The sequence below is a fragment of the Rhinopithecus roxellana genome, chromosome 15, assembly GCF_007565055.1.
Source record: "Rhinopithecus roxellana isolate Shanxi Qingling chromosome 15, ASM756505v1, whole genome shotgun sequence".
Lineage (NCBI taxonomy): Eukaryota > Metazoa > Chordata > Mammalia > Primates > Cercopithecidae > Rhinopithecus > Rhinopithecus roxellana.
Window position 1 is genome coordinate 87,368,140 of NC_044563.1, and position 16,904 is coordinate 87,385,043.

Sequence of the window (16,904 nt, forward strand, 5' to 3'; positions counted from 1 at the left end):
ACTTTGCTTTGACCTTTATAGCAAGTGACCAAATCCCAGAGGCAGGATTAGAATTGAGGCTTGAGTCTGGCGGAGGAGCTGCAATAGGTTGTGATCCTTGATCTCTGGGAAGGTACTGAGAAACAGTGCTGCCCAGAGTCCCTGTGCTGGCCTGCATGGCCTTGCAAAAGAGGAAACACAGTGACTGTAGGCTTTCCAACTATTCCATGACAGTCTCCATGGATTCTTCTTCATGCAGAATCCGAAGAACTCAGTCAGGAAATTTCAACACTGACACGCTGGGGATGGCAGAGTTTCGACGAGGTGGGCTCCGGGCGACCGCAGGGCCAAGACTCTCTAGGACCAGGGACTCCAAGGGACAGAAAAGGTAAGGTTCCCTCCAATCCATCTACAAAAAGTTGTGTAAAATCCCAGCCAGGGTGGAGTGGGGAGAGGGTGCTTGTTGTCCCACAGCCTTCAGAAATAGAAGCCAGGAATCCTTAGTGCAGAGCTTCTCAACTTGCCCATTCAACATCCTTGGATGTTGCTCATGCTTACAAGTATGCCGAGGTAAAGATAAGAAGCTCCCTACAGCTGGAGGTAGGGAGCTAGGGTAGAAGGGTGGGCCCTTGGGCCTCCCTGAGCACCTCAACAGTGCTACACACCTATAACCCATTCTCAGCAGTGGGTTTACACACTAGATGGATAGCCTTGGTATAGCCAGGAAGAGTGCAGATTCTAGAATCCCAGGGAATTCCTAGGAATCGCTACTCAACCACTTCCTAGCTGTGAGCTCTAAACTGGATTATACAATATCTCTCTCTATGCCTCCATTTCCTCACTTGTAAAGTAGATGTCAAAAACAATTGTTCTATTAAAGTTATCGTGAGGATTACATGAGCTACTACATGAGCTGTCTGCCATTCAAGAGTCAACAGCCTCTAGTATATTCGGGAAAGTGAGCCTTGTCTCTTACCTGCCTCTGGGTCAGCTCCATCCTTCCACAAAGACTCTGCAGAAAGATGTTGGTGGAGCTGGCCACATCTGCCACTATTTTTCATAATCCTGTGACAAACTTTACTGTAGGATGTTAACTAAAGGGGGTTACAAAGGGATGGCACTGGAATCAAAGTGGGAAGTTTCATGTCACTTTTCCCATCATACCTTAATACAAAAGCATAGAAAACGTTAAACTTCTCCAGAGGTGTCCCTGGTGGAAACCCTCCAGTTACTAGCTTTACCCACTTTCCTTTGATCTCCCTGCTCTGAAAAAGAGTATCACCCCTCAAACCTGCACAGGTGAATCTTTACTACTGTGTTTTGGGGAAACCCCTTTCCATATTCTCTTCCCCAGTCAAGCAGTCCCTACAACATCATCTCCAGCACAGTATCTCCTAAGTTCTGAGTTACTCAGCCAAGATCAGTACTCCTGGGGGCCTTCCACAGGATTTGAATGTGACATTTTATATCCAACCAAAAGGCAAAAAGTAAGCTGTAACTCTCTTCAGTTTAGTCCCCTCAAGATTGCCGTATACCAATGCAAAGTACAGGTAGTTGCTGGTTAAGATGCGTATAATTCAAATATCTGTTCTCAGAAATAATACAGTCTAGAATCCAATTAAGGAAGAAAAGCCATTTCCCTAAATGCATCATATTGTTTGCAGACCTGCATCCCCTGTGGAAGGGAGCCTTAGCTTATTTTGCACATGGATATGATACTCCACTTCCCCAGCTTGCCAAACAGGTTTCTAGTCTTACCAGGTCCTCCTGGTGCATGAGACACAGAACCTTTCCAGATCCATTCATTCTTTGAATGAGTATCCCCAGACTCCAGGTACCTTGAAAAGAAACATGAACCATTAGCTTTTACAGGCTAGCGAATCTAAAGACACAGTCTAAGTAAGTCAGAGACCAATTCAGAGCCCTTAGAAAGTATACCTGATATAAATGACGAATTGATGGGTGCTGACGAGTTGATGGGTGCAGCACACCAACATGGCACAAGTATACATATGTAACAAACCTGCACGTTATGCGCATGTACCCTAGAACTTAAAGTATAATAAAAAAAAAAAAAAAAGAAAAGAAAAGAAAGTGAGCCAGAGAAAGATTACCTGTATATTCAGTAATTAGATATTCTAACTTACTTAGCAATTTTCTCAATGTAGACATTACTGTTGTTTCTGATTTATGTGAGCTGAAAAAAAAATCAAGCTATAGTAAGCTTGAATGATTCATCTTTGTTTGAATTCTGGCTAGTTCTTGAGGGATTGATTCTAGAAGGGGAATCATTGAGTCAGGGTATAAAAACTTTCCTAAGACCCCTCAGCATTGTCCCTGAGTAGGAGAGCATGGTTAGGGAGCTATCTGTATTCTGACAGTCACTTTAGGGTATGGGATGACCAGGGTCAGTAGCTTTCTTTGCCAAAGGAAAAAACTGCAGTTCCAGCCACAAGGCTGCTTTGTTCGAATGTCTTTGTGCTTTATTAACCGTAACAGTGGATGAGAAAGGGAAGTGTGAAGAGGTCCTGATGAGATTGCTTTGTTTATCGTAATGGTGCAAAATGAATTTGCTGGTGGAAAAGAAAGGCCTTTATGACTTTCAAGTAGAAATTTGATATATGTTAATGTCCCCTGGTAATATTTATAATTTCTAGATATTAATATTTAGGTGTAGCTTTAAAACTGTTGTTGCTAATATTCTTTAGGAAAAGTACTTTGTTACTGAAAGCCTCCAGCCCCAACCTTTTTTTGTTCAATAAAACAATTGATTTTTTAAAAAATATGATAACTGATAACATTGTGTAGGCACTTTCTCTCAGATTATGGACGAACACATTTTATTTGCTTTCTTCTCCCAGGTAAAGTTTTACAGAGTTACATTCCAGTCAGCACTGCTGGACAGAGTGCACCTATTACACCCACATGCTTGTCAGCATTAAGTATTTACATTTTTCTTTTTCAAAGTTTTCTACTTTTATGAAACTCCAAATTTCCTTTTTATTGGTAATTTAGTTTTCATGTTTGTCATTTTAATTCTTTTGTGAATTATCTGCATTTTTGTTCATTATTAATGTATTTCTTATAGATTTCTAACTGTTCTCTATTAAGATATTAAGTCATGTCTAATCATTGTGACAGTATTTTTAGGTTTGTGCCAGAATTTTACTTTTGTTTCTGATACTTTGATACATGGAATTTTCATGTTGATATAGAATTAGGTTTATCCACTTTGTGAATTCTTTCATTTTGTTTTAAATTTTTTCTGTGATTTTTAAAAACTTTGAATAATCCATTTAGGAATTATTTTAGTTTGTGAGTTTATTATGAGTTACTGTTTTTGAGAAAAAGGCAGTAAAGTAGAATGTTTAAGGCAAACAGGCTCTAGAGCCACATGGCTGGATCCCATCTTTGCGGAGAGTTTTTTTCCTGAGTTGATCTACTGAGTGTATTGCCCTTCAGGATTCCAGCTTTAGGAGAGGTCCCCAATCCTACTGCTCCCTTACCTTGGACCGCTTTTTGTTTCCTTTTCCTACACGCATAGTGAGTCAGATTCATCATGAATGTAAAGATGCTTAAGCTTCAGGGACCCTCCTTTGTATGGAGCCCTTCCAGGGTCCAGAGAGAGTCTGATCATAGTGTTAACAGGGCCAGGTGTTTTGAAAATTTTGCATAAAAGAGGTATTTTAAACACAACTAGTTTTAAGACTGCTGACTCTTTTTACTGCAACTTTCCCTTGATCTATGCTTTTCCGTATAACAGATGGTGTTAGGGCAGCTGTGGGGGTTTTGGGGGACTTGTTAAGGGGAAGTTAGCCTGAGGATACATGTAGTTTGGGTTTAGGATGTTTGTGGTTTGCAGTCACTGCATGTTTAGTTTAGTTAGGTTTAATTCACTAGCTTTCCTACTGTACAAATGGCTTCCAGGATTTCTTCTACTTCCCATTGTGCCCATTCGCTCAGTGCTCTGTACTCACTTATGAACTGTACAATTTTAAATGTGCCACGTGCTCTCCCCCTACCATGAGAAAAGCATATTTGAGAAATCTCAGCTACATCATTTGAAGTGCAATTTGAAAAGATGTTTTGGAATGTGTCAACAAAACAAATGGTTTGGCTGTATATGAAGGGCATCTTCTCTGTCATCTCCAAATTATTTCCCAGTGTGTTCAGTGGTGCCCTGGCTGAGGTGGGAGATGCTGGCACTGAGAGGAGCTGAGGAAGAGGTGCAGAAGCTGGGTCTGATTCTGTGTGAACACCTCAAGGCTTAGGAGGGAGGAGAGGATTCACAAAACAAAAAAATGGGAAGACTACTGGAGATGAGGCCCAGAGCTCTAGGTGGTTTTGAAAAGGTCAATAGGACAGAGGTTTTCCAATTATGATCTCAAAAACACTTATTTCCCCTTTAGAGCTGAAATGTTAGGTTCACAAAGACTAAGCAAAAAATAAAAGTTAAAAAATTTAAAAAAGAACTGAAAGGTCCCTCAGATATGTTTGTTTTTCCCACTTCCAAGAAACAAGGAAACAAATGAAATAAAAACCAAATAGAATATAAAACAAAAGTGATAAAATGAACATTGAAATTTGAGAGAAATTACTTTCTTACATTAAAAAACAAATTATAAACAAAAAATCCAGATCATACCAAAAGCATTATTTGCTAAGAGCAAGAGATAAGTTTTAAACAAAAAAGTGAATAGCCTTCTAGATCGTTGTTAATATAAGATGAATGATATGAACCCACTGGGAAAAAGTTGAAATTTCTTGCTGAGTTTACATGATATACTGACAGTGACAAAGATAACATAAAACTCATGTACTGCCACAAGGACATAGACAACACATGAGTTAAATGAATACTGTCAATTCAAAGAATGTTTAAGATTAGCCATAGCATTAGAAAACTTGAATGCGTTATAGTTTTACAACTTACATATAAAAGACATTTGATAGAGGCCTTTCTAAATTTAAATGATTCTAAAAATGTACATCACCATACCAGTTATAAATTGTAAAGATAAAACTTTTTAACTATTATCATAAAAGATAAATATTGATCACATTAGAAGACTAAATCAACCATCTGTTGTCCTAGAAAATATTATAAAGTTGTGGACATATAAAGAAGCAGTCAAAGAGTATCCACCCAAAATATGAGAGTAAAAAAGTAATATAGCTGGACACAGTGGCTCAGACCTGTAGTCCCAGCTACTTGGGAGGAGGCAGGAGGATTGCTTGAGCCCAGGAGTTCAAGGCTGTAATAAGCTATGATTACATCACTACACTCCAGCCTGGGCAGCAGAGCCAGACCCCATCTCTAAAAATAATTAATTACTAAAACCCTGTCTCTAAAATAAATACCCCATCTCTGAAATAACAAATACCCTGTCTCAAAAAAGAATCAAACTATAGAGGTATCTCGAGCTTTTATATAATAAAATATTTCTAGATTTTGTGATTTTTTTCAGTTTTGCAAAACTTGCAATTTTTGTGGCTTGTTTTCTAATTCTAAATATTCCCTTTGTTTCTAATTACATATTCAAATTTTACACTTTTCTTGAAGAGAAAGTTTGTAAGTTCCAGGCCTCGTAAAACATTTTCAGGACCCATGAAAGCCCAGGTTCCAGATTACGATTGATCAGTCCCTACCACAGGGTATACATCATCTCTAGCATTTGTTCTAAAATGGGTCATTCTTATCATGCTTATCCTTTAAGGAATTCCCTCACTTTAAGAACAGCTCAACCAGGCATTTAAAAAAATATGTTTTAATCTAGTATGTTAGGGCTACTTTGAAGGAATCTTTCTGGTCTTTGAAGGAATATCTAATCTTTAATATTCTATAAATCCTCATTTATGAACATAAAGTTGCTCTGTCGAATCCCCTCCTAAAAAAATGACTCTATTGGTATTTTTAGTGTGCTATTATATTCACACTTTAAATGAAAAATGGATGTCTTTAAGAATTGATGGCTTTATAAAAGCCAGTCATCCTGTCTAGGAACATAATCTAGCTTTTCATTTATTCATGTCCTTTTTTATGTTACTCAGTTGACTGTTGTAGTCAACACCTCTCCCCACCCCCGCAATCCCCACACATCATCCATCACACAAGGCCAAACATCTCTTGTTAAGGCAATTCCTAGACGTTTTATAATGTTGGTTGCTATGAGTGGGATTTTAAAATTGTTTTAACAGCATTAGTATCTGTGCATTGATGGTATTAGAAAATTGTTGATCTTTGTATTGTAACATTTACATATGTTTATATGTGCATTTCATAACTGGCCATCTTACTGAGCTTTCTTGGGTTTTCTAAATGGGCAGTCCTGTCATCTGTAAAGAATAGCTTTATTTCTGCCTAATAGCTATACTTCTTGTTCTTATTTATCTCTAATACTGGCTACGACTCTTGTCGCAGTGTTGTTAGCACTGATAAAAAACATACTGTCCTTTTATTGACTTTAATGTGAATGTTCCTCTTGTTTTGTTAATAAGTAATGTGTTAGCTGTTGTTGATTGGAAAGTTTTTGCTTTTAGTTTTTGGTGTGTGTTTTTCTTTCTGGGTTTTTTTTTTTTTTTTTTATGTTAAGAGAACTGACCCTCTTAAATACTAAGAAAACTAGTTTTCTAAACATTTTCCTAAAAAGATGATTCCGCCTAATGAGGCCACAGCTCTGGGCTTGTGTCATGTATATGTGTGTATGTGCACCCAGGACATGTGAACATGATCTCAGGAGGGTCATACAGGCTGCCCCATTCTCTAAGTAGCCTGAGATTTGAAATTCAGATCTTGTGTTATTAAGAAAACTCTAGGGTCTTCCTCCTATGAGTGTGTTGTATTGGAATTTTGTTCAACAGAATCTCATGATGGAAGTTGTTTGTTAAAAAACAGGTTTTTTGTTTTGTTTTGTTTGTGAGACATGATTAGATTCAGAACCTCAGGCTCTCCCACTAACAGGAATATGCTGTTTTCCTGCTTCCCAGTGACGCCAATGCCCCCTTTGCCCAGTGGAGCACAGAGCGTGTGTGTGCGTGGCTGGAGGACTTTGGCCTGGCTCAGTATGTGATCTTTGCCAGGCAGTGGGTATCTTCTGGCCACACTTTATTGACAGCCACCCCTCAGGACATGGAAAAGGTAAGGGCTGAGCTTGGGGAGAGGAGGCGCCCATTTCTCCCCAAACCAATGCATGGGGAGGGCAGGGTCCACCACTCCTGTCACACACACAGGAGGATGGATGAAGGAGGGTGATAGTCCCTCTGTAGCTGCAGGTTGGCATCCCAGGGCACGGTGCGGAGATCCACTGCTATACTCACAGAGCATCTCCACCCACACACAGCTTTCTCTGAGGACCAAACTGCCTGCCAAAATTTCACATGTGGTCTTCATCTTTTAATTTCAGGAGCTAGGAATTAAGCACCCTCTCCACAGGAAGAAGCTTATTTTAGCAGTGAAAGCCATCAACACCAAACAGGAGGAGAAATCTGCACTGCTAGACCACATTTGGGTGACACGTAAGGACAGGCATATATATATTAAGTATGTCTCTGGCAGCAACTAAGGGTAGAAAGAATTTCCCTGTTAAATGAGTACCTCAAGGACAGCTGTCTCCTTGTAAAAGGCAGAGGAATTACTAAACTTTTGGGGGAATAACACGAACCTCAAAATATAATTTGCTCCCCTTTTTTTGGCATCTACATTCTCTGATTCTCATGAATCCTGACACATCTGGGGTTTTTGTATTTGTAGGGTGGCTTGATGATATTGGCTTACCCCAGTACAAAGACCAGTTTCATGAATCTAGAGTTGACGGACGAATGCTGCAATACCTAACTGTGGTGAGGAGTTTTTCTTTCAATATTTCAGTTGTCCCTGTGAGCACTCAGCTCACATGTACCCATAGTGGTCATTTTAAACTTGATTCCATATATTCTTAAGGCCTTGAAATAGTATCATTTGTCACAAAAGAGGTCCCAAGTAGCAGAGTACAAACCACTGTGATAAGCTATTGGTGTCTCTGCGTGCACCTTCCTGAGATGTGGTTGACTTGTCTATGTTTGGTCTCGTAAGGGACATCAGAGGTCTTTTGTCACTTTGGAAACTCTGGTTTATCAACCAAACTTTCCTCTTTCAGAATGATTTACTCTTCTTAAAAGTCACCAGCCAACTACATCATCTCAGCATCAAATGTGCCATTCACGTGCTGCATGTCAACAAGTTCAACCCCCACTGCCTGCACCGGCGGCCAGCTGATGAGGTGAGACCACAATAGTATCTCTCCAGGTAGCCCTGAACCAGGACCTCTGAAACATCGACCATGAGCAAACAAGAATGACATCATAAAAGCACTGTTTTTCGGATCATGGTGCCTGGGATTCTTTTGTTTGCTTGTGCTTCCTGGTGCCCCAAACACCCGTTACCTGTACTTTGTGTCTCACAGTAGCCATAGACCTCTAAGCTCCCACCCTCCACTGGGGAGACACGTGCTATAAAGTCATCATAGTGATTAAGGGAGATGAGTATATGGTGCAAAGGAGAGGGGGACAGAAAGAAAAAATGGAAAGATGGGTGTCACAGTAGAAGAGAAGAGACAGAGGAGGGGGAAGAGGAGCCCATAGAAGCTAGACATTTCAGAATAGGTATCCCTACTTGTAGATCCAAAATTAACTGACTTCCAGGCCCAGGTACAAGGGATCCATGAGCAGTCTTGCTACAGAAGAAACAGTATAGGAAAATGACAGCACCCCAAGTCATGAAGAAATAACTGATTATGTTCCATGAACTTTGGAGTTCTTGGTGGACCCTCAAACTGAAGATTGTCAGTCACATCCTATCTCCTCTGTTCCTGGGAACTAGGTCTAACCTTGATGTAAAATTAACTCAGCTTCCTAGGCTGCTACCTTTGCCATCTATCTCCTATTTTCTTCTTATTCAACCAACATGTTTTGAATGTCTTGTATATGTCAAGCACAACGCTGTGCATTTTTAAGACCACAGTGCTAGGTGAGAGCACTTAGGAATAAGTATCTTAAGGTGTGCTCTCCTAAAATTGTTGGCCATGCCAGGGAGATCTTTCATCTATAAACCACTTGGATTGTAATTGACAGTCATCTTTAAAGTTCTGTTGAATCACTGAAAGAATAACTATAATGTCCTCATTTATTTGTCTCCAAGTTAGCCAGAAAATGAGGGAGCAACAGAATTCTGGATTCAGATATCTCAGTGTGGAAGATCTTGCAAGATTCAGTGGGAGCTCTGTTTCCTGGAAATTGGGGAGGCTGGTGCTCTGGCAGATGGGGTGGGTCACTAAGCTTGAGGGTCTTCTATTGTTGTGATGCGTCTGGGGCAGGGCTACTTACAGGGGCTGACTCCACAGAGGACTATGGTGGGACCTATTAAGCCTAACTTCCTCACTTTCCTCCCTCTGACAGAGTAACCTTTCTCCTTCAGAAGTTGTACAGTGGTCCAACCACAGAGTGATGGAGTGGTTGCGATCTGTGGACCTGGCAGAGTATGCACCCAATCTTCGAGGGAGTGGAGTCCATGGAGGCCTCATTGTGAGTGGCTCTCTGGCCTAGCCCACCTGCCTTGGTGCAAATGGGATATTCAGAAACTTATTTATTAAGGACAAGACATAAAATCTAACAAAAATAATAGGTACTTCATCTGAAGCTCTTGCATAATTTGACATCTCAAAGTATTTTGATAACTTGTCCTTGAGAATTAATATACCTCAGGGAAGCAAGATGCCTTCTGGCAGCACCTCCTTGGCACGAGACCTGAGGATTCTAGGTCAGTGGGTTGCATGAAGACCAACGCTTACAAGGCAGGTCTGCCTGTCCCTGAGGGAACAGTGGGGCTGGGGAAGGGACAGGGAAGCCATGAAAATGCAGCTTCCCACTTGCTGCAATATGATCCTTATCACTACTCAGATCTGTCAGTGACAAAGGCAGAGGGGAAATGAGGAAGTGTGGTGGCTTGGATGTCATCCAGAGGAGATCCTGAGAGAGAGCCTTACCAAAGAGGTCCCAGTTCTCTGCTGCTCTGTGAAAACAAGGTGGTCAGTCAGCAAATGTGCTAGTGTGTGCTCAGAGTCAGGTCCTGTGCCAGCCAGTGAGAGGAGTGGGACTCAGAACAAGTGACTGAGCTCCTGCCCCTGTTCTGGAGGCGCCCCCAGCCCAACAGGCCAATCTCTCGGCATCCTCCCCTCGAGCCATTTGTATTTGCTCCTGGCCAGGTTTGTCTCTGGTTCCTTCTTAGATCCTGGAGCCGCGCTTCACTGGGGACACCCTGGCTATGCTTCTCAATATCCCCCCACAAAAGACGCTCCTCAGGCGCCACCTGACCACCAAGTTCAATGCCCTGATTGGTCCAGAGGCTGAACAGGAAAAGCGAGAGAAGATGGCCTCACCAGCTTACACACCACTGACCACCACAGCCAAAGTCCGGGTGAGTTGCAGACCCTTTCCGAGTGGGCCCTGGGCTGCCTCCTGGCTCTCAGGCAGCACAGCACCTGGCTCGATGCCCACAGCCAGAGCAGCATGCGCAGCCTGGACAAGGAGGATCTTGCAGCTTCTGCTGTGGTCTTGTGGTCTGTTAGGCCAGTCTTTGTTAAGCCAGTTCTCCACCAGTTTTGAGTCCAAGGAAGACAGTGCAGGTTTCTTTGCCTAGAAAATATGTTCAGGAAGCACCTATCCTCAGGTGACTTATAGCTCACCCTCTACCCCATTGCTGCCGTGACTCATCTTGCAGAGCGGAAGTGCTCCGAGTCTGGCTTTCCTTCGGTCAGGCCTGCCTGCGTGCCACAGTGCCGTGGGATCTTGGCCAAAGATGTCCTGCTGACATAGGAAGTGTTCCCATTGGAAGCTAGTTCCATTTGTCTTGTTTTGTGACGTGGCCAGCACACAGATACCCAGAGGTCCCAAGGTCTTCCAAGCACCAACACTACTCACTGGGGCTCCCAGAATCCCACAAAGCCCTTTAGACCTGCCTGAGCCACAGCATCCTCAAACCACATTCTACCCAGACTAAAGACCCACGGGCAACCTCTGGAGGCCAGGCTGGTCCTATCCCTGGTAGTGTTGAGGCTTCATGCCCAGCTATAACTCAGGCACAGACCTCGTTCCCCAAGGGAGCAGGACAGGAAGTATGTCTGGGGGAGTCAAGCAGAAACAGTGCTGTGTGAAGCTAGGGCAGGGAGCAACCTGGGGCTATCCTACATGCCTTTAGATGGTGCCAGGTGCTCAGATGGGAAAGGGTTGGGGTGCCAGTAGCTGTGCTGAGGCAAGTTCTCTGTGCTTCACCTCAAGTGCAGACCTCAAGTACATTCTAAAGGAACTCCCAGTTCATCTATGGAAATAAGAAAGTCACTTTGGTGGGGCAGCCAGGCATGAGTTTCAGGCATAGTATTGGAGGGGCAGCTCTTATTGTTCAAGATTATTTACCTGTTGGCCTTTCTGCAGCATACAAATTGCTTACAAGAGCTCTGTTTTGTTTAGAATCTTTCTAGGAGCAGTTTACATCATTCCTCTCCTTGCGGGCCTGCTCTTAAATTTTAATTATATTGTCAGTCATACCTGCACACTGCCCTGATTGCCTTCTCATAATCTTACATTTGCTGTGTTTTAGCCAAGGAAACTAGGATTTTCACACTTTGGAAACATAAGAAAAAAGAAGTTCGATGAATCGACGGACTACATTTGCCCAGTGGAGCCTAGTGACGGTGTCAGTGACAGTCACAGGGTCTACAGTGGCTACCGGGGCCTCAGCCCCCTTGATGCCCCTGAACTGGATGGGCTGGACCAGGTGGGACAGATTAGCTGATGCCCTTGTCACCTGCCCTCTGTGTACCGTGAGAGCTCACAGTAACACTGTGTCATCATATAACTGCACCTCACCCCTGCACATGTGCATGACTCGCAGAGAACATTCCAGCAAGTGTGTACCCCTGGGCCAGTCTCTCTTTGAACTCTGAGGGTGGCCAGGATCTGGAGCTGCATCTCTAAGGGGCCAGGCTTTGGGGACCATTGTCAAATGTGGACTCAGGAGGAAAGACACTTAAAGACACCTTTACATTTCTAGTAAGTCTTGATGTTCATCTTCAGCACCAGTGGAAACACATGAACTTCGATGCAGGTCCAGAGACCATGGACACTCCCACAAGGCTCAGCTCTCAGGCACCCTCTGTGCTTCAGTTGAGGGAAAAGCTCAAGTGCCTTAGGCCCGTGGGCCACAGTCTTGGCTGAAATCAAAGGGATGAGCAACAGGGACTTCTGCCACAGTGACAGTGGAATTGTGTTGTGCCTTACTTCAGAGGTGGTCTCTTCTTTCTTGTAATAAAAGCAATATTTATGTGGAAAGCAAGCAGTGCAACATATCTTTAACTTTGTTGGGGAAAGAGAGCTGAGGGTAGCTGGAAATGGAGTCCTACCAATCGCAGAGCTGAAGAGCCGATGGCACTGAGCCTGATGCTCAGCCAGGTGCAGGCTCAGGATTCACCGGGAGGTAGAAGAAGGCGGGACCCCCTCCCATAGCCTTCAGAGGAGGTCTGTGGCCTCACTGCTCCAGAATTTGCTTCCCTCTGTGAAGCAGAGGGGGCTTCGTGTCTCATGCACATCCTGACCATACGGCACATCTGTCGTGCAGACCTCAAAGCTGATTGGTTTTAGTGGCATGAGCCCCTCCAGTGAAGGGGATGGTGGGGAGATAAGAAGGGCACTTTGCTGGAAAGACTCTCTGTTCTTTCATGTGTTTTGCTGGCTTCTCTATTACTGACTTAGCCAGGCTCATAACCATGGTGGGGGCTGGTTTGTCTGCTGGCAAAACTGAAAGCGATCTGTCCCCTTGATTTAGAGACTGACTGACTGATAATGGCTCCTCCAGATGGGCCTTGTCTGGCTGGGACTGAGGGAGAGACGTGCCTTGCCAGTCTGGGCTCCTGGTCAAGAGACTTTAGTTTGCCCCAGGCAGCGTTTGGCTCCCCTCAATCCCCTGGGCCTCATCGCAGAAGAGTAACACCATATCACCGCCATCTGATGGCCTGGGCATGGCCTGATGACCCCATTCCATTGTGGCACTCTGATTCTGTCCCAGATGGAGGCTATGCTAAGATTCGCTTCTTAAACTACCAGCAGCCTCAGGCATGGTCTGTTGCCACAGGCCACTGCCTTCTGGGAGGTGAGAGATGTCGGGACAAGCTTGCCAGCTGGCAGTGCTGCTGTTAGATCCTGGTACCCAGGTCCGCTGGATGAGAAGTGCTCATTCAGGCTGACGTCTGGCCATTGGAGTTGTAGAGCCAGTCAGGGCAGGCTTTGTCCCTTGCTGCTTATGTCACAGTACAGGGATCTCTGCATGTGCCTGTTTTCAAAACCTGCATGGAACTGTTTTGCCACTGATTCTCTGCACCCTCAAGTGAGTCCTGTTCCCTTTGTGGGCTTCAGTTTTCCTACCTATAAAACAAGGGAGGGGTTACACTTGGTGCCCTCCAAATTTACAGAGGATGTTTCCAAATCTACAGTGTCTAAGTAGGTTTAGGGAAGAAGGAAGAGACCAGCATTACCTGAGAAGGAGGGGCAGGAGGGAGGATCTTGAGTAGTGAGGAAGGATGCCTACCTATGTCAGGGCATTGGTGTCTGAGCTCCTGTTGCCTGGTTAGTGTGAGTCTGTTTAGCATCCTGAAGGCCTTCATTGCTACTGCTCTCTGCTCCTGGAAATAGCTGGAACATTGAACACATGCAGAAGGGCTGCTTCTGACAAGTCTGTGTCCTACCTCTGTGTACCCTGAATGCCAGTTCACAGTGGGGCCCCAGGAGAGGTATGCATGCAGTGTGGGACATTGATGCCTTTCCCCAGGAAACAGAAGCAGCATGTGCTCCACCCACCTGTCACTCCTCAGGGCCTGGCCCCCTCCTTGCCCATCCCTCCAGGGAAGCATGCCCTGGAGAAGCCAGGCTTGAGTATGACAGGACTTGCATGCCATTTCTGTGAATCACGAGCTGCATCCATGTGTGCTGACCAGGCTGCTGCCCATTTTACAGATGGCACCTTCGGAAGGTACCGTGACGCAAATAGGGCTCCTCTCCCAAGACATTCACCGCCTTACGGTAGGACTCTGACCCTCTCCCCACAGTCAGACTGGTGCCAGGGAGGCCCAGTGAGTTTGGTGTGGTAGTGCACAAGGCCTGGAGAACAGCAAAGAATGGTGCTCAGTGCTGGGGTCACAGCCTGAGCCTGAGCCTGAGCCTGAGCCAGCCCCGAGGCAGAAAGCAGCCCAGGGGCCTTCTCTGTTGGCCTGTTACTGGACCTTGAGCCCTTAAGGGCATTGGGGAGGCTCATGGGCTATTAGCCAAAGCCAGCTAAAGCACACTAGATCTCAGGTCCTCTTCCCAGGCTTAGAGATGAGGAAACAAAAATGCTCAGCAACTCTGGATCATCTGTCTCATCAGCCTAGAGCCCAGGCTGCATCCTGTCCTAGTGGACACTTCCACCCTCTGCCCAGAGACAAATGCATTTCCTACCGTGCCTCTGACTTTTTGGGTATCACAAAGCGTTGACAGCCTTGTGAGCACATCTGGCATGCCCGAAAGGACAAACTATATTATGGGGAAGAAGCTTGGCCTCAAAAAGCAGTTTTGGAGTGAGGCTCAAGTCCCTGCTCTGACTTCACTAGCTCTGTGACCTGGGGTGTCATTCTCTCCTGAGCTTTGGCTTAGTTATCTGTAAAGCAGGGCTAATGACACCCTCCTTGCCAGGCTTACAGGCAGACTAAAGCCGGCAGGAAAAGGCCAGCCACAGAGCGCAGCCACAGAGCACAGGATTTGTTTTTGAGGACCCATAACTCCCAAGGCCTTTTAGTTCTTGGACATCCCATCACTGAGCCTGTTGGCTGTAGTGTCTGTCCCCATCGAGGCCCCTGCCACTGTACTTTGCTTGTCTAACAAGGCCCATTGGGAAGACAGGACAAGGACAGGGACACACGACTCTCCTTGTATCCAAGGACAAAACAGGGAAGTCTCCCTGACTCCAAACAGGATCAGTTTTATTCAACGTTTTTATTTATTGGCCCACCCATGAAAGGAATCTGAGCACACTTGCCCTTATGATCTAGTCCTTCAGTGGCCTGAAAATAGAAAATTTATTTCTAAGATGAACAATTTATTTTTATCTTAATAGTATTGTTTATTCTGATCCAATACTCAGGGTTTCTTGGGACACTATAAACACTATAAACACCTGCGTCAGATGCAGCCCTCACCCAGTGCCCTCTAGTTCCCATGCAGCTGCCGCAGGGCAGCCTGGACCAAAACTCTGTTAAATTGACCCTTCGGCTGTGTCCTTTTCAGACAATGCTGAGCCAGGACCAGCTGCTGAATGACTCTCGCCTGCCTGCCCCCGACTCTGATGACTGGAGATGACTTTCTTCATGGCCGAGAGCGTAGGGAGGCATGTGTGGGGGTCCGGAGCCTTTGCTTCTGTGGGGAGCTGGCACACAGCCCTCTCTGCAAGCCCACTCTGGGCTGGCAGGGTGTCTCAGATAGGGTGCCGACAGGCACAAAGCAGAGCTGTGGGACAGGTGTCCAGGGGTGGCCCTAGGGTCCGTGTGTGTCTTCAACCATGCTGCGCTCTTCACCGCAGGCTTCATACCTTTTGTACTTTTGTCTGCGGACCACTTTTGTGGGAGGGCAGTGAGATATCAGCACGCAGACTAGATGGCTCATGCTATTCCTGGTGACATCCTGGAGGCTCTCACACCCGAGGAGGAGAGCTGTTAGTTAATAAAACCTGCTGGAAAAAAAGTTCTGAAAAACTGTTTTGAATGTTCTGTAGAGACTGCGTTTTGTGAAATGATCACCGGGAGCTCCCTCCGGGGCTGCTTCACAGGAGCATGCTTTTCCATTCACAGCACTGTGGCCGGGCAAGGCAGGTGTTTAGGGTGTGAGCGGGGAAAGCAACGAGGCCCCTTTCCCACAGCCCTGCCTGACTCTATCTCTCGTCATCTGCAAGGGGTATCTGTGCAACCTCCCAGCTTGGAGCAGAGGCGTCCCCAACACATGCACGCCCTGCCCTTTGCCTCCGCCCAAGCTGACACACAGCCTCCCAGGCCTTGCCCTTGGAGCAGCTCAGGCATAATGTCTGATTAAATAGCTCCCCCAAGTGGAAGGCCCTTGGGCACCTCAAGCTCCGTGTTTCCACCTCAACTCACCAACTTCCCAAACATGTCCGTTTCCTCTCCACTCTTTAGTCTTTCCTCCCTCCAGGCGTCTGCTCAGGCCCTTCCCTCACTGGGAAATGCATTTTTCTCCTAGTCCCCTTCATGAGGCAAAATCCTGTCTCCCAAGGCAAGGCAAAGAGACCATCTCTCAGGAAGCCCTCCCGCATGATCCAGTTACAGGTCAGCTCTCCCACAGTGCCGTGTCTGCCCTTGAGCCAGAGCACAGCTCACCTTGAAGTTTCTTGTCATCTTACCATACCCGTCCTCACCACAAACTTGGAGCACCTGCTCTGGGCTGGTTCCTGTACAGACAGTCCTCCAGTTGCCAAGGAGATCCATGCTCCTAAGTTCCCCGTCCACCCACTCCTTCACATGTGTGTGTTAAGTACTTTCCATGCCAGGGCTAGAGATATAGGCATGAATGCCAAGGTCCCTGCCTGAAGGTGCTTACAGTCTAGTGGAGTACAGACCAGTTTCAAACAAGACTTTGCCAAAGGATACAGATGCTCCAATATTAGTTTCTGCAGCCTAAAAGCGCATGTTACCATTTTTAATGGGGGTTTGGGGAAGGAGTCTGAATAGGTTCCATGGAAGAGGTGACACTTGAATTTGGAAAGATAAATCATATTTTCCCAGATATGCCAGAGGAGAAGGGCATTCCAGGTAGACAGACTTGAAAACAGCCCAGCACAACCTAGGAATTGCCAAAAGTTG

General features: G+C 45.3%; 1 protein-coding gene across 11 annotated transcripts in view; it reads left to right on the forward strand.

The window, feature by feature from the left end:
* The window catches only part of PPFIBP2 (PPFIA binding protein 2), a 143,489-nt gene extending 127,704 nt beyond the window's left edge, over positions 1 to 15,785 (forward strand). For 9 of the 11 annotated variants that reach the window (XM_030917579.1, XM_010360610.2, XM_030917581.1 and 6 more), the window contains 8 exons: positions 239 to 367; positions 6,967 to 7,117; positions 7,383 to 7,494; positions 7,730 to 7,818; positions 8,115 to 8,237; positions 9,412 to 9,537; positions 10,241 to 10,429; positions 11,609 to 12,343. In XM_030917579.1, the coding sequence (XP_030773439.1) occupies positions 239 to 367; positions 6,967 to 7,117; positions 7,383 to 7,494; positions 7,730 to 7,818; positions 8,115 to 8,237; positions 9,412 to 9,537; positions 10,241 to 10,429; positions 11,609 to 11,803 (1,114 nt within the window). In that variant the 3' untranslated portion in view covers positions 11,804 to 12,343. Of the gene's footprint in view, positions 1 to 238; positions 368 to 6,966; positions 7,118 to 7,382; positions 7,495 to 7,729; positions 7,819 to 8,114; positions 8,238 to 9,411; positions 9,538 to 10,240; positions 10,430 to 11,608; positions 12,344 to 14,016; positions 14,083 to 15,321 lie in introns of those variants that run through there. The other 2 variants (XM_030917588.1, XR_004053549.1) reach the window with 2 other exon arrangements.
* Positions 15,786 to 16,904: the final 1,119 nt, after the last annotated feature.